The following is a 16,795-nucleotide window of genomic DNA, read 5'->3' on the forward strand; positions in this document are numbered from 1 at the left end:
GTCTGATGCAGGATTCAGTTGGTGTAAGCTGACAGAAATGGTGAGAGCTTTTCTCTCTCAGGCGGTTAAACCAAACCCCAGTCGCATCACCGATTAAACGTAAGCGTTATCCTAAAACAGCCGCGATGTAACTGAGGAAAACAGGATGAACTTTCCAACCTGTTTTTATCGGACTGGTAGGCATGGGGATCCTGTTTATCCGCTGCGAAGCAACAGGTTGCTGTATTGTTCAACGATCTTGTGTCACTGAGCCCCCCCCCCCCCGCCCAAAAAAAAGAAACAAACGAAAAAAAAAACGTTTGTAACGGGTCTGGAGCTCAGTCACGTCACTCATTTCCGCTCTAGGTGTCTGTCTGGATGAAGGTGCTTTTCTGTGGGCCTCACTGACAGTCAGGGAATTATGTAAGCGTCGATTTAACTGAACAGTCCTGTCCTTGACACAGTGTCAAGGAGGAAACTCGGCGCCCCTGAACACAGGCCTCACGTGCGAAGTCCCCGATGTTTCGGTCCATCGCTGTGCTTTTGTCGAGATGAGTCGAGTGGAAATGTACAACGGCTCTTTTCTTATTCAGAGAGCTGTTAGAGGAATCATTGATCTAGAAAAGCGACCAATCAGAGCGTCAGCAGGAACTTACATACTTTGTTGAAACGTTAGCAGAAGCGCGTGCTAGCTTTGTTGCCCCTTCACCAAAGATGAGTGTTGTGTTAGCGGAAGACGTTCAAGGCTACGGCTAATTAGACATCACAGAAAATGGGTCGAGGGTTTGTTTATTCTGTTTCCTCTTTAGATAAGTAAAAGCACCAGTTATTGGTGAGGAGAATGTAGAGCTGTTTGAGTTGTGTCGACTTGGTTCAGTATTAGCCTGAGTCGTGGTGTGTATTTATGTGCGAGGTACGAGGAACTCATGAATTATCCGTGCCGGGGAATATTTGAGTGTTCCACTTGTCGACTGTCAGCATTGTTTAAAAAGAAAGAAAGAAAGAAAGAAAGAAAGAAAAAAAAAGAAAGAAAAACAAAAAACATGAAATTGCACACTTTTAGATAATGTCTCATTACACGCAAACGTTTGGTTGCTTTTTAAGTTCACAGTTATGGAAATGAGCAGCAGTGCTCTAGGGATGCAGTGAGAGATAAATTATGGGCATTATTCTTTGCTTTACTGAGCTGAGTGTTGTCTTGAGCATTATAAAAAAAAAAAAAGGAAAAAATAAAAAGCTTTTGTGAGGTAACCTTTCGAGTTTCTTTTGAGTGTCTTTGGAAGGGTGAACAAAAGAGCCGCTGGTGTTGATTGCTGTAAGGAATACATTGTCATGGATAAATATTGATTCTGACAAAATGGATTTTCTCTCAACCTGCTGTTAGTAAAAAAATAAATAACAAAATAAATAAATAAAAGATTCACATTGAGGCTTTTATTTCTTTCTTCCACATTTTTACCCAGTGTTTTAATGATACTAAAGCTTCCACATCTCTGTGGGGGTGGGGGGGGGGGGGGGGCATTTGGGCTGTGTTATCAGTAGTTAACACTTCCAAGATTAGAGGATGGGAGAGGATGAACAGGAGAAGGAATGGAAGACTTAAAAAAAGGACAGAAATGAGATCAAACCCAGAGATGACAATAAAAAAGAAAAGAAAAGCAGAAAAAAACCCAGCAACATTTGCATACTGCGTAATTTCTTTTGTGCTAACTGTTTGGTTGCTTTTTACACGATGGCTTAATCATCTTATTGGCTTTGTTGATCATGAGGAATGCCTGTGCTCCTTTGGTGCATGACTGTAATCGCTGGGTTTTAGCACACAAAAGGGATAGCAGAGGCAACTGATTGGTGAGATGAAAACCCAGAGGCTTCACAAAGAACGGCAGGGCTGTGGATATGTGCGCTTGTGTAAGCTGACGATAAGACGAATTTAAGAGCTTTGTTAAGCTTTGAGATGTGAACTTTATAAAGTATTTATATATCACCTGATTGATTTAAAGGGTGATTTGAAGTTTAATCGTGATCACCAGTTCACGGACTACGTTACAGGGTTTGAAGACGATTACAGTATACCCCTCGGGGCTAAAAGTTTTAACGAAATCAACTCGTAAACATTACCCCAGGAGCCTCAGTTAGGCTTTCACTGTCAAACAATAGCTAGATTTCCATTCTGTTCTGCCACAGTAGAGAGTGCGAAAAAAAAAAACAAAAAAGGGAAAATGGTGCAATATAAAAACAAATGCCAGACGTACTCATTTCAAGAACTTTCGCTTCCTTTATCTGAGTTTTGTTGTCCAATAGTTTGCTTGCCAGAAGACAAACACCAACAGAACAGAGATAGCGCCTCCTCATTGAAAAGCGTCTCTCTATCGACTCCGTGGTGGTAGGAAGAGAAAGGACTGGTGCCTGGAATCAAGGCATTATTGGCACCTTTGCCCTTTTCATCTGATGAATGGAGGTCAAGCAACAAAGGGATCAGATGTTCAGTCAAGCAGATGATCAGAGAAGGAATGCAATCGCTCACATCCAGCCACATCTTCCATCAAAAGCGGGGGGGGGGGTTGGGGGTGCATAGAGGTGCGTAGAGGAAGTCGGCGATTTACCAGAGATTCCATTGGCAATCTCTGAGATTGTATGCATTGGACATCTTGATGGTTTCTCTGGCCGACACTGATACGTTTGGTGTCTGAACACGAGCGTTTTCCTGTAGAGACGGCGCATTCTGAGGCGAGTGGCTCGGCTCATGACAAGGCAGCACGATGTCCGAGGTGCATATTTATTTAAAGGGAAGGACAAATTTTAAGTTTGCTAGGGCAAAATGGAAGTTTCTGGAGGTTTCTCTGAAGTTGAAGATTCCTTTTCGGATTCCGTGTGAGGTTCCATTGCTCCCCCCCCCCCCCCCCCCCCCCCAATCGTGTTCTCCCTGGGGACAGAAAACGTCACCGTGACCTGATGTGATCAGATGACGACAATGCCCGTCTTGCAGCCGCATACAAGCTTTTTCAGTGAACAGAGGAATTTAGTCTTTGTCTTGTAGGTATTAATGAACTGTTTGTGCCGCAAGGGGATGGATGACTCAGTTCAAACACTGGGATTATGTTATGAAACTCCCTCAAATAAACATAAATTAAAGTGACATTGATTTTGCTGCATTACGACTTCCAGAGGATTTTGCAGACTATATTATTTGTTTGCTACGAGGCAAGGTGCTAAATTTCCCCCTTAATTCGATGTCGTGTAATTGAGGAATCTGCTGAAGTCATATACGGTCCAATTTCGTGCGTCAAGTCTCTTTTATCAGCTATATCCGACCTCATCCTCATTCCAGACGTCCTGCACTATACATTAGGTATGCCCAGCAGACATGTGCCAAAAAGAAAAAGAAAAGAAAAAAAAAGAAAAGAAAAGCGAACCCTCAGAGGCGTGCCAGCTCTGTTAGGGCCAGTAATGAATAGTTGGCACCGTAAACAGCAGGGTTGTTTGGGCCTGGCGGGAGATCATTGGGCCAATACTTTGTTGCAGACAGACTGTCTATGACCCTCAGTGCGCTGCTTAGTCATCCAGTGTCTTCGCTCTCTGCCCTTTCAACAGACTGGCCATAAGCCAAAGAGCCATGCTCAGGGGATGGGCTCTTCTGTCCTGTGAATAGCAATGGATTGGTAAACACCCCCCCACTTCCTTCTCTTCTGTCCTTACAGGACCTTCCCTACAGTCATGTGACAGCTAATCCCAACTACAACAACAACAACAACAACAGGAAAAAAACCCTGTTGTGTTGAGTACTAAGAGTTTAAGATTCAAGTGTGTGAGTGGGTACTTATGAACTGACCTTAAATGTCTAAAGTTTACCTCGCTTACCTTAATTTCGCTTCAGGCTGTAATTATATTATTACCTTAACATTGTTAGGACAGCTTTCTTTTTTCTAAGTTAACAATGTAATTACTTTTTGAAAGACAGCACAGGTAATTACATTAAGTGAGCAAATAAGACATAAGTATCCCATCTACTACCAACTGTACATTTACAGCAGAACAGAGTGTTGCGTGCATCTGTAGTTGATTCATAGCATGTATTCTGCAGCTGAGTTGAGTTTTTTCGGCTAAACCTCATCTGTAAAGATTGCTTCCCTCTATAATTATTCTCAGGGTGAGACCAAGTGTATGGGTAATTTGAACCATTTGAATAACACATGTGATCTGACATCATTACAGAGAATGAGTAGTGCATTTTGTATACACAAAAATATGGTAAGATATGAACATCCAGCTTGACCAACGTATGCTGTTTAGACTTACCAGACAGAAAGTTGAGTTTGAATGGTGTCCTCAACTGGTTTTTGAGGACCTTCACGGCCGCAAAATTGAGTAAACTTGACCTAGAAGGACAATAATACACGGTTGCTAAAACACTGGCTTTTGAAGCGTAGGCCAGGATTCCCCTTTGCTACACTAGTTTGGCCCCATGCTGAGCTGGATAAATACCCACAGTTCCCTGTCAGAGTGGCCTCTTGAATCAAGAGAACAACATCCAGGAGCCAATGAAATGTGCCTGTCTGAGCTCTTTCTCTCTCTCTCTCTCCATCACGGTCTCTCTCTCTCTCCTTTTGTGTCTGGACCAAAAAGCTTTGTTTATTGCTTATGGTCCAGTTCTTGCTCGCCAGCCCAGCAGGTGTGGTGTGTGGTTTCCAGATGGTTCTTCAGGCTCTGTGCTGGTGCTTGCGTGCTGGCCAGCTGCAGGTGTTTCAGTCGTGGCTGGATTGATTTTTCGCCGGCGCCTGGCCGGGACCAGGTGGAGGCCGGCTCGAGTCTGGCACGGTCTCACAACAATGACATTTACCACAGAGGAAGATGAGCTTAGGCTTGTGCAGCAGGCTGTAGGTGTAACAGAAGGGGGAAAGGTGGGAAAGGGGGGGGGGGTTGCAGGGAAGGGACGGCGTGACTGATCAGCTGGCAGGCCAGACGCTAAGGGAGGGTTGCCATGTCCGTCTGTTGGTGCGCAGGGACCAAATTGACCAATGGCAGCTGTGTGTAGGCCGCAGACGACATGACAAGAGACCCTGTGATGAATGAGGAGGCTTCGGCCACGCTGTTGTTGCCGTGATACGGCCTAAAGATGGAAAGCTGCACTTTTACACGTACGTATGCGTTGAGAAGTACAGGCACACACGGGCGCATTAGTTCATGCAGGCTGGTGAAGTTCAGTCTTTCTCTGAACTCTGCGTTATCCCATTGATTTCTTCCAGAGCTGACATTTACACTTGACTCGAGTGGCTTTGGCCACCCCCACCCCCCCACCCCCCCGGATCCTTCAAAAGCAGAGGCAGTCCTTCGACAAAGCCTGTACTCTGACACACCTGCACGCCAGGAAAACCGCACATTGGAAAAAAAAAAAAGACTTAATTTGAACAATCCAAAACGGCGGGTTAAAGAGACACGAATTTATATCACATACCAGCTTGAATATGGAGGAATATGCTTTTGAAACAAGCCTTTATATATCCGTATGACTTTTAGATAAAGATTGTCAAATGTTTATCGCTGTAATTAATGTGATCCTCAGTGACTATGACGTAGGCTTCAGAACATGTTTGTGTTCCAGGAGTGTAAACATGTTAGATGAAAACCCAATGTAAGAAATGATACCCAGGCTAATCAATCACCCAGCCTCAAAGTCTCCAGAGGAACAGTGGAGACTGTTAAGATGCAGTCAGAATAGTTTTCCATACTCTTCTGTAGAAGTGTGTGTGTGTGTGTGCGCGTGTGTGTGTGTGTGTGTGTGTATACATTTAAGAGGCACAAAAGCATAGAATTGACAGAATTAGTATTTCTCCATTGGTTACTGTGTACTGTGTGTTTACTGTTCTCTCGAGAAAAAAAAAAAAAGAAAAGAAAATCCACAGCACACAATGGAATTCTTGTTCCCTCTGTCTGCTGGCAAGGCCTTAATGATGAATTGAATGGAATATGGCTGTGAATCATTCCTGGAGAGCACCCCCCCCCCCTCCTTCCTTAACTGTCCAGCTCTCCCTGGGTGTCTGTGCGCGTAGTGCATCGGAAAGACGTTCGCTGCATTCACAAGTTGAACACTACGTTGTGATGTAATCTCTTTTTTGTGTGTGTGTGTGTGTGTGTGTGTGTGTGTGTGTGTGCGTGTTTAGCGCCAACGTTTGTCATTAACTAACTGTGAAGAAAATGTTCATCAGTGAGCCGAATAGCGAACCATAGTACCAGCATTTTAATAAAATAACAGGAGCTAAACATATTGTGACTTAAAGTAAGGCCTGTGTCAAAGCTGTTGTTCCTAAATTGGTTGAATAAGGCTGCAACCATAACAATAGACTGTAACAAACATATTTAGCATAAAAGCTTATTTCATTATCACTGGTGTGGTTTTGTAGCCCCGTTAGACCGAGTAAGACTGAATGCCCTTTTGACCTGGCTGGATTAACAGGGATACAGTTTCTATTGACTCATGCTAATGAATAGATTATGTTGTCATGACCCAGGGCCCAATCATAGAATCACACACTTGGTGTGACTTTCTCTAATTGGTCCATTTACAGGCAATAGGAGTCTTTTTTTTTTCTTTCTTTCTGTTTTGTGTCCAAATTAAACTGCAAACTGACACAGAAGTTATGATTATTGACAATAATCACGCCCGGAGATAAATATCTGGTAAAATGAGAAACCCAAACTCAGTGAGAGAGAGAGAGAGAGAGAGAGAGAGAATATTGTCAGAAGCTTTAATAGCAGTTTGTATAGAGTGTGTTTATAATCTCAGAATATATGATATGGGATTCCTCCATCTGGATGTCTGATACATCAGGATGTCACACGGGGCTTATTGCTGAGTTTATGAGAATAGATAGTAGAGAGATTTGAGCTGGTTCCCTCATCGGAGGAAAAATAAAAATAAAAAAAGAAACGGGCCTAAACCCATAACCCCAGGTGATATTCTCAGCCGAGTCCAGTAAAATCCACAGCAGCGGAATGTCTCCTTTCACTCTCTCTCTCTCCCAGTGTATCAGTTTCTTTCCATCTGTGTTTTTGCTTTTGTTTGTTTGTTCTGTTTTGTTTTGTTTTTTAGAATTATTTATATATTTTTTCTTTCCCCTTTGTCTTTACCATTTGGCTAAATGACCATTGAAATCAATGTGAAATAATGTGGGAATAAAGCATATCTGTATTAAGATATGTTGTGTCATTTAAGTAAGTGCATTCAGCTACTATCGTTCTCACACTGTGGAACCTCGCAGAGTGAAATCATTACTCTCTAATGAAATGAGCTATGTCTCCTGAAGTGACAACCAAAAACATATAAATTTGTCAATATTTCCTGAATAGTGAGAGTCAGAGATAGAGAGTCTCTCTCTAGAGAGTCTCTCTCTCTCTCTCTCTCTCTCTCTCTCTTTCTCTCTCTGGCTGTAGATGTTTCTGGAATGTTCTGGCTTGAGATGAAAGCTGGCCAGCTCAATCCCCATGGGATTGCTTTTATTCTGTCACTTCAAACAGACTTTCTCTCTTTCTCTCCTCTTATGCTCCTTCAGTTCGCAATCTGCTCCTTTAAACCCACCCCCAACCCCCCCCACAGCGCGCCCCCCAAACACGCCATTTTCTTTCTCTCTCTCTCTCTCTCTCTCTCTCTCTCTCTCTCTCTCAGGTGTCTTCTCCACAGTGTCTCTCTCTCTCTCTCCTCATGTGTATACTATACATGTGTATCCCTTAATGTAGTTTAGAGTATCCACTTCCATAGCAGTTCTTACAGCTCTCTCTTCACCTTTTCTCTCTCTCTCTCATCCGTCTGTTTTCTCACTTTCTCACATTTTTAACTGGCTCCGCAGTGGCAGGAGACCCCCGTTGTCTCCCTCATCTTCATCTCTCCCATGTAAATGCTAATTTAGAGAGAGAGAGAGAGAGAGAGAGAGAAAGAGAGAGAGAGCGCGAGAGAGAGAAACACTTTCTCAGTGAGGCGGACAGATGTGCAGCGTAGATATCCAAATCCTAACGGTCTTTGAAACATTTTTTAAGCATTTTCTGCAGTCCCACTGTGAGATGAAGTTGTTCTTTTCAGATGTCCAATGATGATATAGAATTATCTTTTTTGGTTGTGTGTTTTTTTTTTTTGTTTTTTTTTTTGAGAAATGATATTGGAATGGCATTTGCCACCGCTGATTGAAAAGATTGCTCTGTTAGACATCTCGTCTCTCTGTAGTTGGCGTCGGTGTTTTCCGTTTCCTGCTGCGTGAAACCTATAAACATTTGCACTTCATACGATGAGAATTAGGCCCCTGATGGTGATGACGTTTGTGACTAAATGTGACTCCAGTCTCCGCCATCGCAACTCTGCGAGCTACATTCAGTGAACATTTTCATACCATTACCACAGCGCAGTATCCCAAGGTACTCATAGACAGCCAGAAAACAGAAATAAAATTTCTCCACCATTTTCTCAAAGTTTAAACTACCCCCGGGAGATTCGGTAAAATTTCATGTAATAAGACATTGAGCAGAGGTGTAAATTCCCTAATGTAAATCGGGACCTGGCGCTAGTGTGCACAAAGTCTGTAGCGATGTGCATTGCCTACACCTTGATTCCATTATATTTGAAATCTTTTTGCAGTCTTTCTTTTGCTGTGTTTCCTGCTTGCAGTGCCGTTGTGGTTCTTTTCACACTGCTTCACTCTTTGTCTGTGGTACTCCATCCTTTCTGTGAATATTTTCTCATCGTTATAATTTAACATTTACGATTTGTAACGCTTGTTTTCTTTTCTTTTCTTTTCTTTTCTTTTCTTTTCTTTTCTTTTCTTTTCTTTTCTTTTCTTTTCTTTTCTTTTCTTTTCTTTCCTTGCTTCGTAATCTTTTAACCTAATTCTGCTCATTAGTCACGATCATCCACAGTTTATTAACCAGTCGGAGAATAACCCTTATTCACATAGTTATGACTTGATTATATGTTTATGTGGAGGGCTGGTGATGATAATTTTGGGTTTCCCAGGCTGTCGCTGTGCCGTCCCCTCCTCCCTGAAGGCTGATCATTTGTTTCTAATTGTTCCAATGGAGAGAGCAAAGAAGAGGTGGAGAGAGAGAGAGAGAGAGAGAGAGCGAGAGAGGTACAGTAGAGGTGGAGAGGGAGTGAGAGAGAGAGAGAGGAAGAGGTGGAGAGAGAACTAGAGATGGAGAGAGAGTGAGAGAGAGAGAGAGAGAAAGAAAGAAAGAGGGAGAGAAGTAAAGATGGAGAGAGAGCGAGAGAGAGACAGTTGTTTCTAAGAACAGTATCACAGCTGTCTGCCTCCAGCTGCCCCTGGCCCACTGACTGGCACCTCCTCCGATCCTGCTTCACTCAGCTTTTTCTCTGAATCAAACCGACACTTTGACAGTTCCCAGTGATTTCTTAATTGCATTGAACGTTTGGTTCAATAACAGCTAAAAGGACCCAAATGGGCTGGGAAAATGACTGAGGCATACGATGAAGCGTAGAATGATGCTTTTTTGAAGAGGCCGTTTTTTTTTTTTGGTTTTTTTTCTTTTCTTTTCTTTTTTTTTTTTTTTTCTTTAATCGATCAACACAACACACGCTCGCCTTGTTTTAATGCCTTTCGTAGGACGATCTGTATTTGTACAGATTTTCTCCGAGCTTCTCAGATGTGTAAATGAAATGCCAATAAAGATCCGCGCTGTACTCTTAGTTCTCTCCTTCTTGTCGGAGGTGATGGGGAACGGCAGGCTGCCTCTGTGCGCCTCTCAGTAAACTCACGCAGTTCAAAGTCACTCCTCCAGGGCCAATCGTGTTACATACTGTTATCACGTCTGAGCACTTCAGTGAGAACCCGTACAGGAATCGCTGCATTTAAATGTGTCTCTCTAGTCTGTTCTTTTCAGCACCTTCATAAGTAACATTAAAAGTTAATCTAAATGTCTGTGAATGTGAACGTGAATGTGCACACACACACACACACACACACACACACATACAGAGTAGCACACAAACACGCACATGCACACACACACACACACGCGCGCGCGCGCACACACACACACACATACACACACAGGTGGGCGAGCGCACACACTCTACTCAGGTATAGTGTGTATAGGCATAGTTTACCTACGTCATTTGGGTGGGGCATATTTTACCTGTATCATCTGGGTGGGGCATAGTTTACCTGTGTCATTTGGGTGTGAGGGATTTGGGGTGTCAGTCTTGGGAATCCGTGTTGTGGTATTTCTCAAGGTGATGATAGAAAGCTAGATGTCTTCTCGTTGTTTGTCTGTTTTTGATTTTGGTCTTTGGTGTGTGTGTGTGTGTGTGTGTGTGTGTGTGTGTGTGTGTACGCCATGCTGTAGCCTCACAACTATATGTAGAGGTGATGTAACTGGGCTGCACATCAAAAGATGTTCATGTGTCAGGAACATCACTGTCACAGAACATCCTCGCTCTTGCTCCCAGCTGAAAGAGCTGATGGATAGAAAAGTGAAACGGGTGTGAAAGAGTAATGATGCCACCGGGAAAGAGGGAGGGAAAAAAAGAGAGTGACAGTAAGATGGACAGATATGTTTTCTGTGCCTCGCAGGTGCTCACCTAAAACAAGGTACACAACCCACACCTCTCTCTCCCTCTCTCCCTCTGTCTTTCACTGTCTCTGCCTGTTCTATCGACCTGAATGCACAGAGCACTAATTTGACTTGCTTTTAAAACTTCTCTGATTTTCCTTTATCCGTTTCAAAGTAAGACAGACTCTTGGTTCTTTGGACTAGAGATCAACCTGAAATTGCTATAATTGATCTGAAGAGCTTCTTGCAAAACCGATTACCTTCCCTTACCCAAAAGAATTCACTCATTCCAAGGAATACGCAAAGTAAAACTTAATCGTTTTCATTCGAGCAAACAACAAAACGTGAGCTGAGCTGTTTCATGGATACATTTACAAAAGCTTTTGAACCATTAGTCAGGCACAGGTAAATCAAAGCAAATAACAATCACCTCTTTACTCACAACGTTGTTATTGGGCAATTTGTGGAGGGATGAGAGAAAATATGACGGATTTTTATCGGGAACCATTCAAAGTTAGTCTCATATTTACTTTTTGGCTCCTGATGAGAGACTGACATGAGGAGATTAACACAGATTCTGAAGGGCTGTTCTATGATGAGATTAACACAGATTCTGAGGGGCTGTTCTATGATAAGACTGACACTGATTCTGAAGGGCTGTTCTATGATGAGATTAACACAGATTCTGAAGGGCTGTTCTATGATGAGATTGACACAGATTCTGAAGGGCTGTTCTATGATGAAATTAACACAGATTCTGAAGGGCTGTTCTATGATAAGACTGACACTGATTCTGAAGGGCTGTTCTATGATGAGATTAACACAGATTCTGAAGGGCTGTTCTATGATGAGACTGACACTGATTCTGAAGGGCTGTTCTATGATGAGATTGACACAGATTCTGAAGGGCTGTTCTATGATGAGATTAACACAGATTCTGAAGGGCTGTTCTATGATGAGATTGACACAGATTCTGAAGGGCTGTTCTATGATGAGACTGACACTGATTCTGAAGGGCTGTTCTATGATGAGATTGACACAGATTCTGAAGGGCTGTTCTATCTCTTGTCCTCAGCTTGCTTATGCTGGAGCTCAAGAAGAGACAAAGGAAACATGTGTACCAGGCTTTCAGGAGAAAGAGTACCAAGTGCAGTACAATGGAGGGTTCCAGAAAGAAAAACCCGTTCTGCAAGGTAAGACAGGTGTTTTTTATACATTTCAATCACCATCATCATCGTCATCATCATCATCAACATCATCAATCCTCTTCTTCTTCTTCTTCTTCTTCTTCTTCTTGTACAGTGAGGTAAAGTGTGCTTTGTGTCTTATTCTTGTCAGGAAACTGTAACTTGCATCTCATGTTTTCCGCCATTAAGCAGAAATTATCGGTCAAAAGCATCACAATGTTGGTGATGTTTTCCATTCTGTGTTTGTTTTCCAATTGAACTGTCTTGCAATCTATTGAAACTGAGTTTGTGATGAAATCAAAGGAGACAAAACAGTCTTGAGGATGTGTACAATTTCTCTCTCTCTCTCTTTTTTTTTTTTGCTCTGATAGTTATAAATTTATTGATAATGTGACATAAAAGGAATAATGTCCACACAAAAACAACAGGAAAAGTTTCCAGTGCTTATGAATGATTCTCTTTGATTGTCAGATGTTTACACAAGCGTTTGATCACCTCAGACCCGCCCACCGCGGGTGAGTAAGAGAGGATATGGAGGCAGAATTGTCTGCTATTGGACCAGGTCTGTACGGGAGTCTGTGGAGTTGAGTCACACAGGCTCACAGTGATAGGAGATGTCTTGACAGTTGCTGTCAGACACAGACACACACAATTTATTTCAGTTGTGTTTTAAAACAGTTCCCTGCATTTTTTTTTTCCCGGAATAAAGCATTTTTCGTCAATCTCCTGAGAGATGTCTTTGGACATGAACTCACCCAACCTCAGACAGATAGAGAGAGAGAGAGAAGCAGTATGTTTAGAGTAACTGTACTGATAAGTTACCTCAGACGAGACTGGGGTGGGTGGGGAGGTGGGAGTGGGTTTTGGGGGTTACACATGTTTCTCTTGAGACATGTGAATATACGTGACAGTTGACAGGTGGGCGGGCGGTGCCTGAGGGGGACATGTTCCCTCGAACACCTATCCACAGTCAGCAAGGGTGACACATCTGTGATTCAGGATTTGAATCCTAAGATATAAGTCACACACCTCTGCCCTGTGTGACAGCACCTTAACAGCAACTGATTCCAGTTTAATTGATTTAATGCCCACAGGGGAAAATGTAAGCACGCAGAAACAATTCAAGTTCTTCAAGAGTTTTGTAAGGCTCATTCCAATAGCGTGTAAAGGCAGAACAAAGGCATTTTAAAGAACCCCTTTGTCCATCTGCTTTGTGGTCTGTCTCTGCTGGTTTGTTCAGGTCCCCTCGGAGACTGACAGTGAGGGCCGTATAATAGAGAACAGACCAGAGAGTGGGCAGAGGTCAGTTTTACAGTGGCGGTCAGAGAGAGACAGCTGGTTCCAGTAGGGATGAGAACACTCTAAATGGGCTTTATGGAGTCTCCCTCTGTGGACAGTCATAGAGTCCTTCTAACAAACCGCATCATAGAACTGTCACAATTCACTGGGCCTCTATTCCTCTGAGATACACTCTAATGTCTGCCTGCTCATCTCTCCTCTCCTCTGGGATCGACAGTAATGTCTGGCTGGTGTGGCATTCTGGTCTCAGTGGGATTTCAGCGCTGGTGTCGAAGCATCACTCTCTCTCTCTCTCTCTCTCTCTCTCTCTCTCTCTCTTTCTCCCCCTGCTCCCTCTCTCTCTCTCTCTCTCTCTCTTTCTCCCCCTGATGCTTCTCTCTTTCGGTCTCTCTCTTTCTGTCTCCGTTTGAGAGTGACAGTTGTTTAAAGACACTGCACAGTCCACTGTGAGCGGAATACGTCTTTTTTTGTGTTTTCAGTGAAATGGGATTACAGATGTTCAAAAGTTTGTATGTGCGCATGTGTGTGTATGGGTGTGTGTCTGTGTGTGTGTGTGTGTGTGTGTGTCTGTGTGTGTGTGTGTGTATGTGTGTGTGTGTGTGTCTTTTTCTTTGCAAGGATAGCTCTGCAACTGATTAATTTTCTTCAACCAAGTGATTCTCTACTCAAAACCAAATAAAGTGTAAATCAGTCAATGCTCTCTATACCTTCAGATGACACTGTCTGGAAAGCAATAGAAAGGTTGTCAAGACTCATTAAAAAACAAAACACTCCAGCTGAGGAATAAAAAAGACATAGTAATGACTCAGCACTCAAGCAATGAAAGAGAAAATACAGAAAAAAAAGCTACCAAACAAACTGGAAGTCAAACTGTAAAAGAACTACTTTTCTCCCCAGTGGAAAATATATATTTTATTACCGGTACCAACAGTGGACAAATGTGTGCTGTGAGTTTTTCTTTTCCAATCTTTTTTATTTCATTGGGTTTGATTGGGAGAGGCAGTGAAGCGTTGTGTGCATGTTGGAGATCAGCGATCCATACACACACACACACACACACACACACACACACATGTATGCACACACTCACATTGCTCAGTTCCATATACACACAGACACACACACACACAGCTCAGTACCACACACACACACACACACACACACACACACACACGTAGCTCAGGTCCATACACACACAGACACACACACACACAGCTCAGTACCATACACACACACACACACACACACACACACACAGCTCAGTTCAATACACACACACATGTAGCTCAGGTCCATACACACACATACACACACATACACACACACACATAGGCACACACAGAGCTCAGTTCCAGACACACACAGACACACACACACACACACACACATGCGCGCACGCGCGCAGGGCTGAGTTCTGCTCAACTGGCTTCCACTGGAACCCTGGGACCCTTCACTTACACAGAATATGCTCCTGTCAGCACAAACAGATCACTAGACAGCACAAGCACACAAACACAAAAACACACACACAGATACTACATGCATGCACACATAGATGGACACCTGCACACACTCACACTCAAACACACATGCACACACTCATGAGCACGCACACACACACACACACACACACACACACATATATGGACGGACATAGACATACACGCAAATAGACAAACAACATGGCATCATATGCACAAACATTATAACATGTGTTCTGATGTTCACGTGAACAAATACCTACAAGAGTCCTTCCTTTAATTTCAGTTAGTGCAGCAGAGTTTTTTAAAAAAGCTGCATTACATGGAAGATCATCTGAGATGGTGTCTGCGTGTGTGTGTGTGTGTGTGCGCCCATGCGTGTGTGTGTGTGTGTGTATGTATGTGTGTGTATGTGTGTGTGTGTGCGGAGGAATGCATGACTCACTGGTGCTGCGGGTGTCAGAGACAGGCGGCCCTGTGGGTGACATATGCAGATGTATGTAAATGAGCTGAGGTCTTCTCTCCCCCTGTTGCACCAGGTTCACTGTGTAATTACGCAGATGGAGCTGGTCTGGAGGTGGGCCTCTCAACCCCTCTGTCAGAGCTGGGGCATTCAAATTAATCTGTTTAACACAGAGACCCTGAACACACACACACACACACACACACACACACACATATATATACACACACACATGTGCACGGACACACGTACACACACACCATACACACCACACACCCCACACATGCATGCACACACACATATAGTACACAAGTACACACCAACATACATACACATCTACAGACACAAAGACAGTTATATATACATACTTTTACATGTGCACCTACAGGGTCACACATACACACACACGCAAAGATGAGCGCATGCACACACTCTGACATACATTTGCATATGAACATGCATTAATCATACAAGTAATCATATAGCCAAAGGACATACCAAATCTTCTATATAGGACTATGTGAGTACTGTCCATATGGCCAGGTGTCTGAGATTATGAATAATGGATGTTGTTCATGCAAATGAGAACCCATGAGCAAATCCAAACCCAGTTCATCTGAATACTGATGATGCTAACCCCACCCCCTGTGTGCTCCTCCCCTGTCCTCAGCTGACAGCAGGTTGTGATTAGCATGTTTTTAAGCTTGATGTAATGTGAGAAAGACATATTACTTTATGTGTTTTATAGTCTCATACATAAACGTGTACTTACTTGCAGATGCGGGCACGCATGCAGCATGCACGCACGCTCACACACACACACACACACACACACACACACACACACACACACACACACACACACACACACACACACACATTTATTTATTTTAGTGACAGTCTTATCTAGGGCGAACTCATCAGCCATTCTTGAACGTACACATACACACAAATGCACCCACAGGCAGAGACACACACACACACACACACACACATGCATGCATGCATGTACGCACGTATGCACACACACACACACACACATACACCAGCAAAGATTGCTCAATCTACTGCCTGCTGAAATAGATATTGAGCTTGTGCCAGTGTTGGAATTCAGCTGAATTTTGATAGGATTCTGTACATTGTCCCCATAAGTCATACCCATGCAATGTGAACTGTCTGTCAGTCAGTTAGTGTTCTGGGAGCATGGCTGTAGTGCTGTTTTATTCGGGGTGAAAGGACATTAAGTTAAGTGGACAGAGCTACTTACATGTTTTACTTCACAAGGACTGACAGAAATGATGTGCACTTACTGTATGTCGTCTAGTGCTGCCAAGCTAAGTTTTTTGTTTTTTGTTTTAATTGAAATGAAGAAAAGAAACGTCCTGCTTTTTTTGTTAGATCTTATAAGTTTAGGTTTCAGTGATTGCACACACACACTGTGAACAGTGAGCAGTGAATTTGTCCTCTGCATTTAACCCATCGAACACACCAGTAGTGAACACACAACAGACGCAGGAGCAGTGGGCAGCATTCCTCTGCACCCGGGGAGCATTAGGGTTAAGTGCCTTGCTCAATGGCACACAGCCATGGATGTTGGGCCTGGGAATCAAACTGGCAACCCTACAGTCACAAGCCCGGTTCGCTAACCTTTAGACCACAGCTGCCCCGTGGTCCCATTCTGTGTGATATATGGAGTTTCACGACATTCATATCCTGAGAAACTGAGAAATGATTATTTTCTGTGTTCAGAGACAGCATTGTCTGAGGTGCAGCATTGGAGTGTAATCTCTGTGTGTGTGTGTGTGTGTGTGTGTGTGTGGGCGCGTGTGTGCATG

At 43.3% G+C, this 16,795-nt stretch overlaps 1 protein-coding gene across 1 annotated transcript in view; it reads left to right on the forward strand.

Annotated features, from left to right (window-relative positions):
• Nucleotides 1-16,795, forward strand: part of cdh13 (cadherin 13, H-cadherin (heart)) — a 236,598-nt gene that overhangs the window by 17,163 nt on the left and 202,640 nt on the right. Inside the window, exon 2 of the mRNA XM_030790562.1 lies at nucleotides 11,606-11,723. Within this exon, the coding sequence (XP_030646422.1) occupies nucleotides 11,606-11,723 (118 nt within the window). The remainder of the gene's footprint in view (nucleotides 1-11,605; nucleotides 11,724-16,795) is intronic.

The sequence above is a fragment of the Chanos chanos genome, chromosome 13 (assembly GCF_902362185.1).
Source record: "Chanos chanos chromosome 13, fChaCha1.1, whole genome shotgun sequence".
NCBI classification, from domain to species: Eukaryota; Metazoa; Chordata; class Actinopteri; order Gonorynchiformes; family Chanidae; genus Chanos; species Chanos chanos.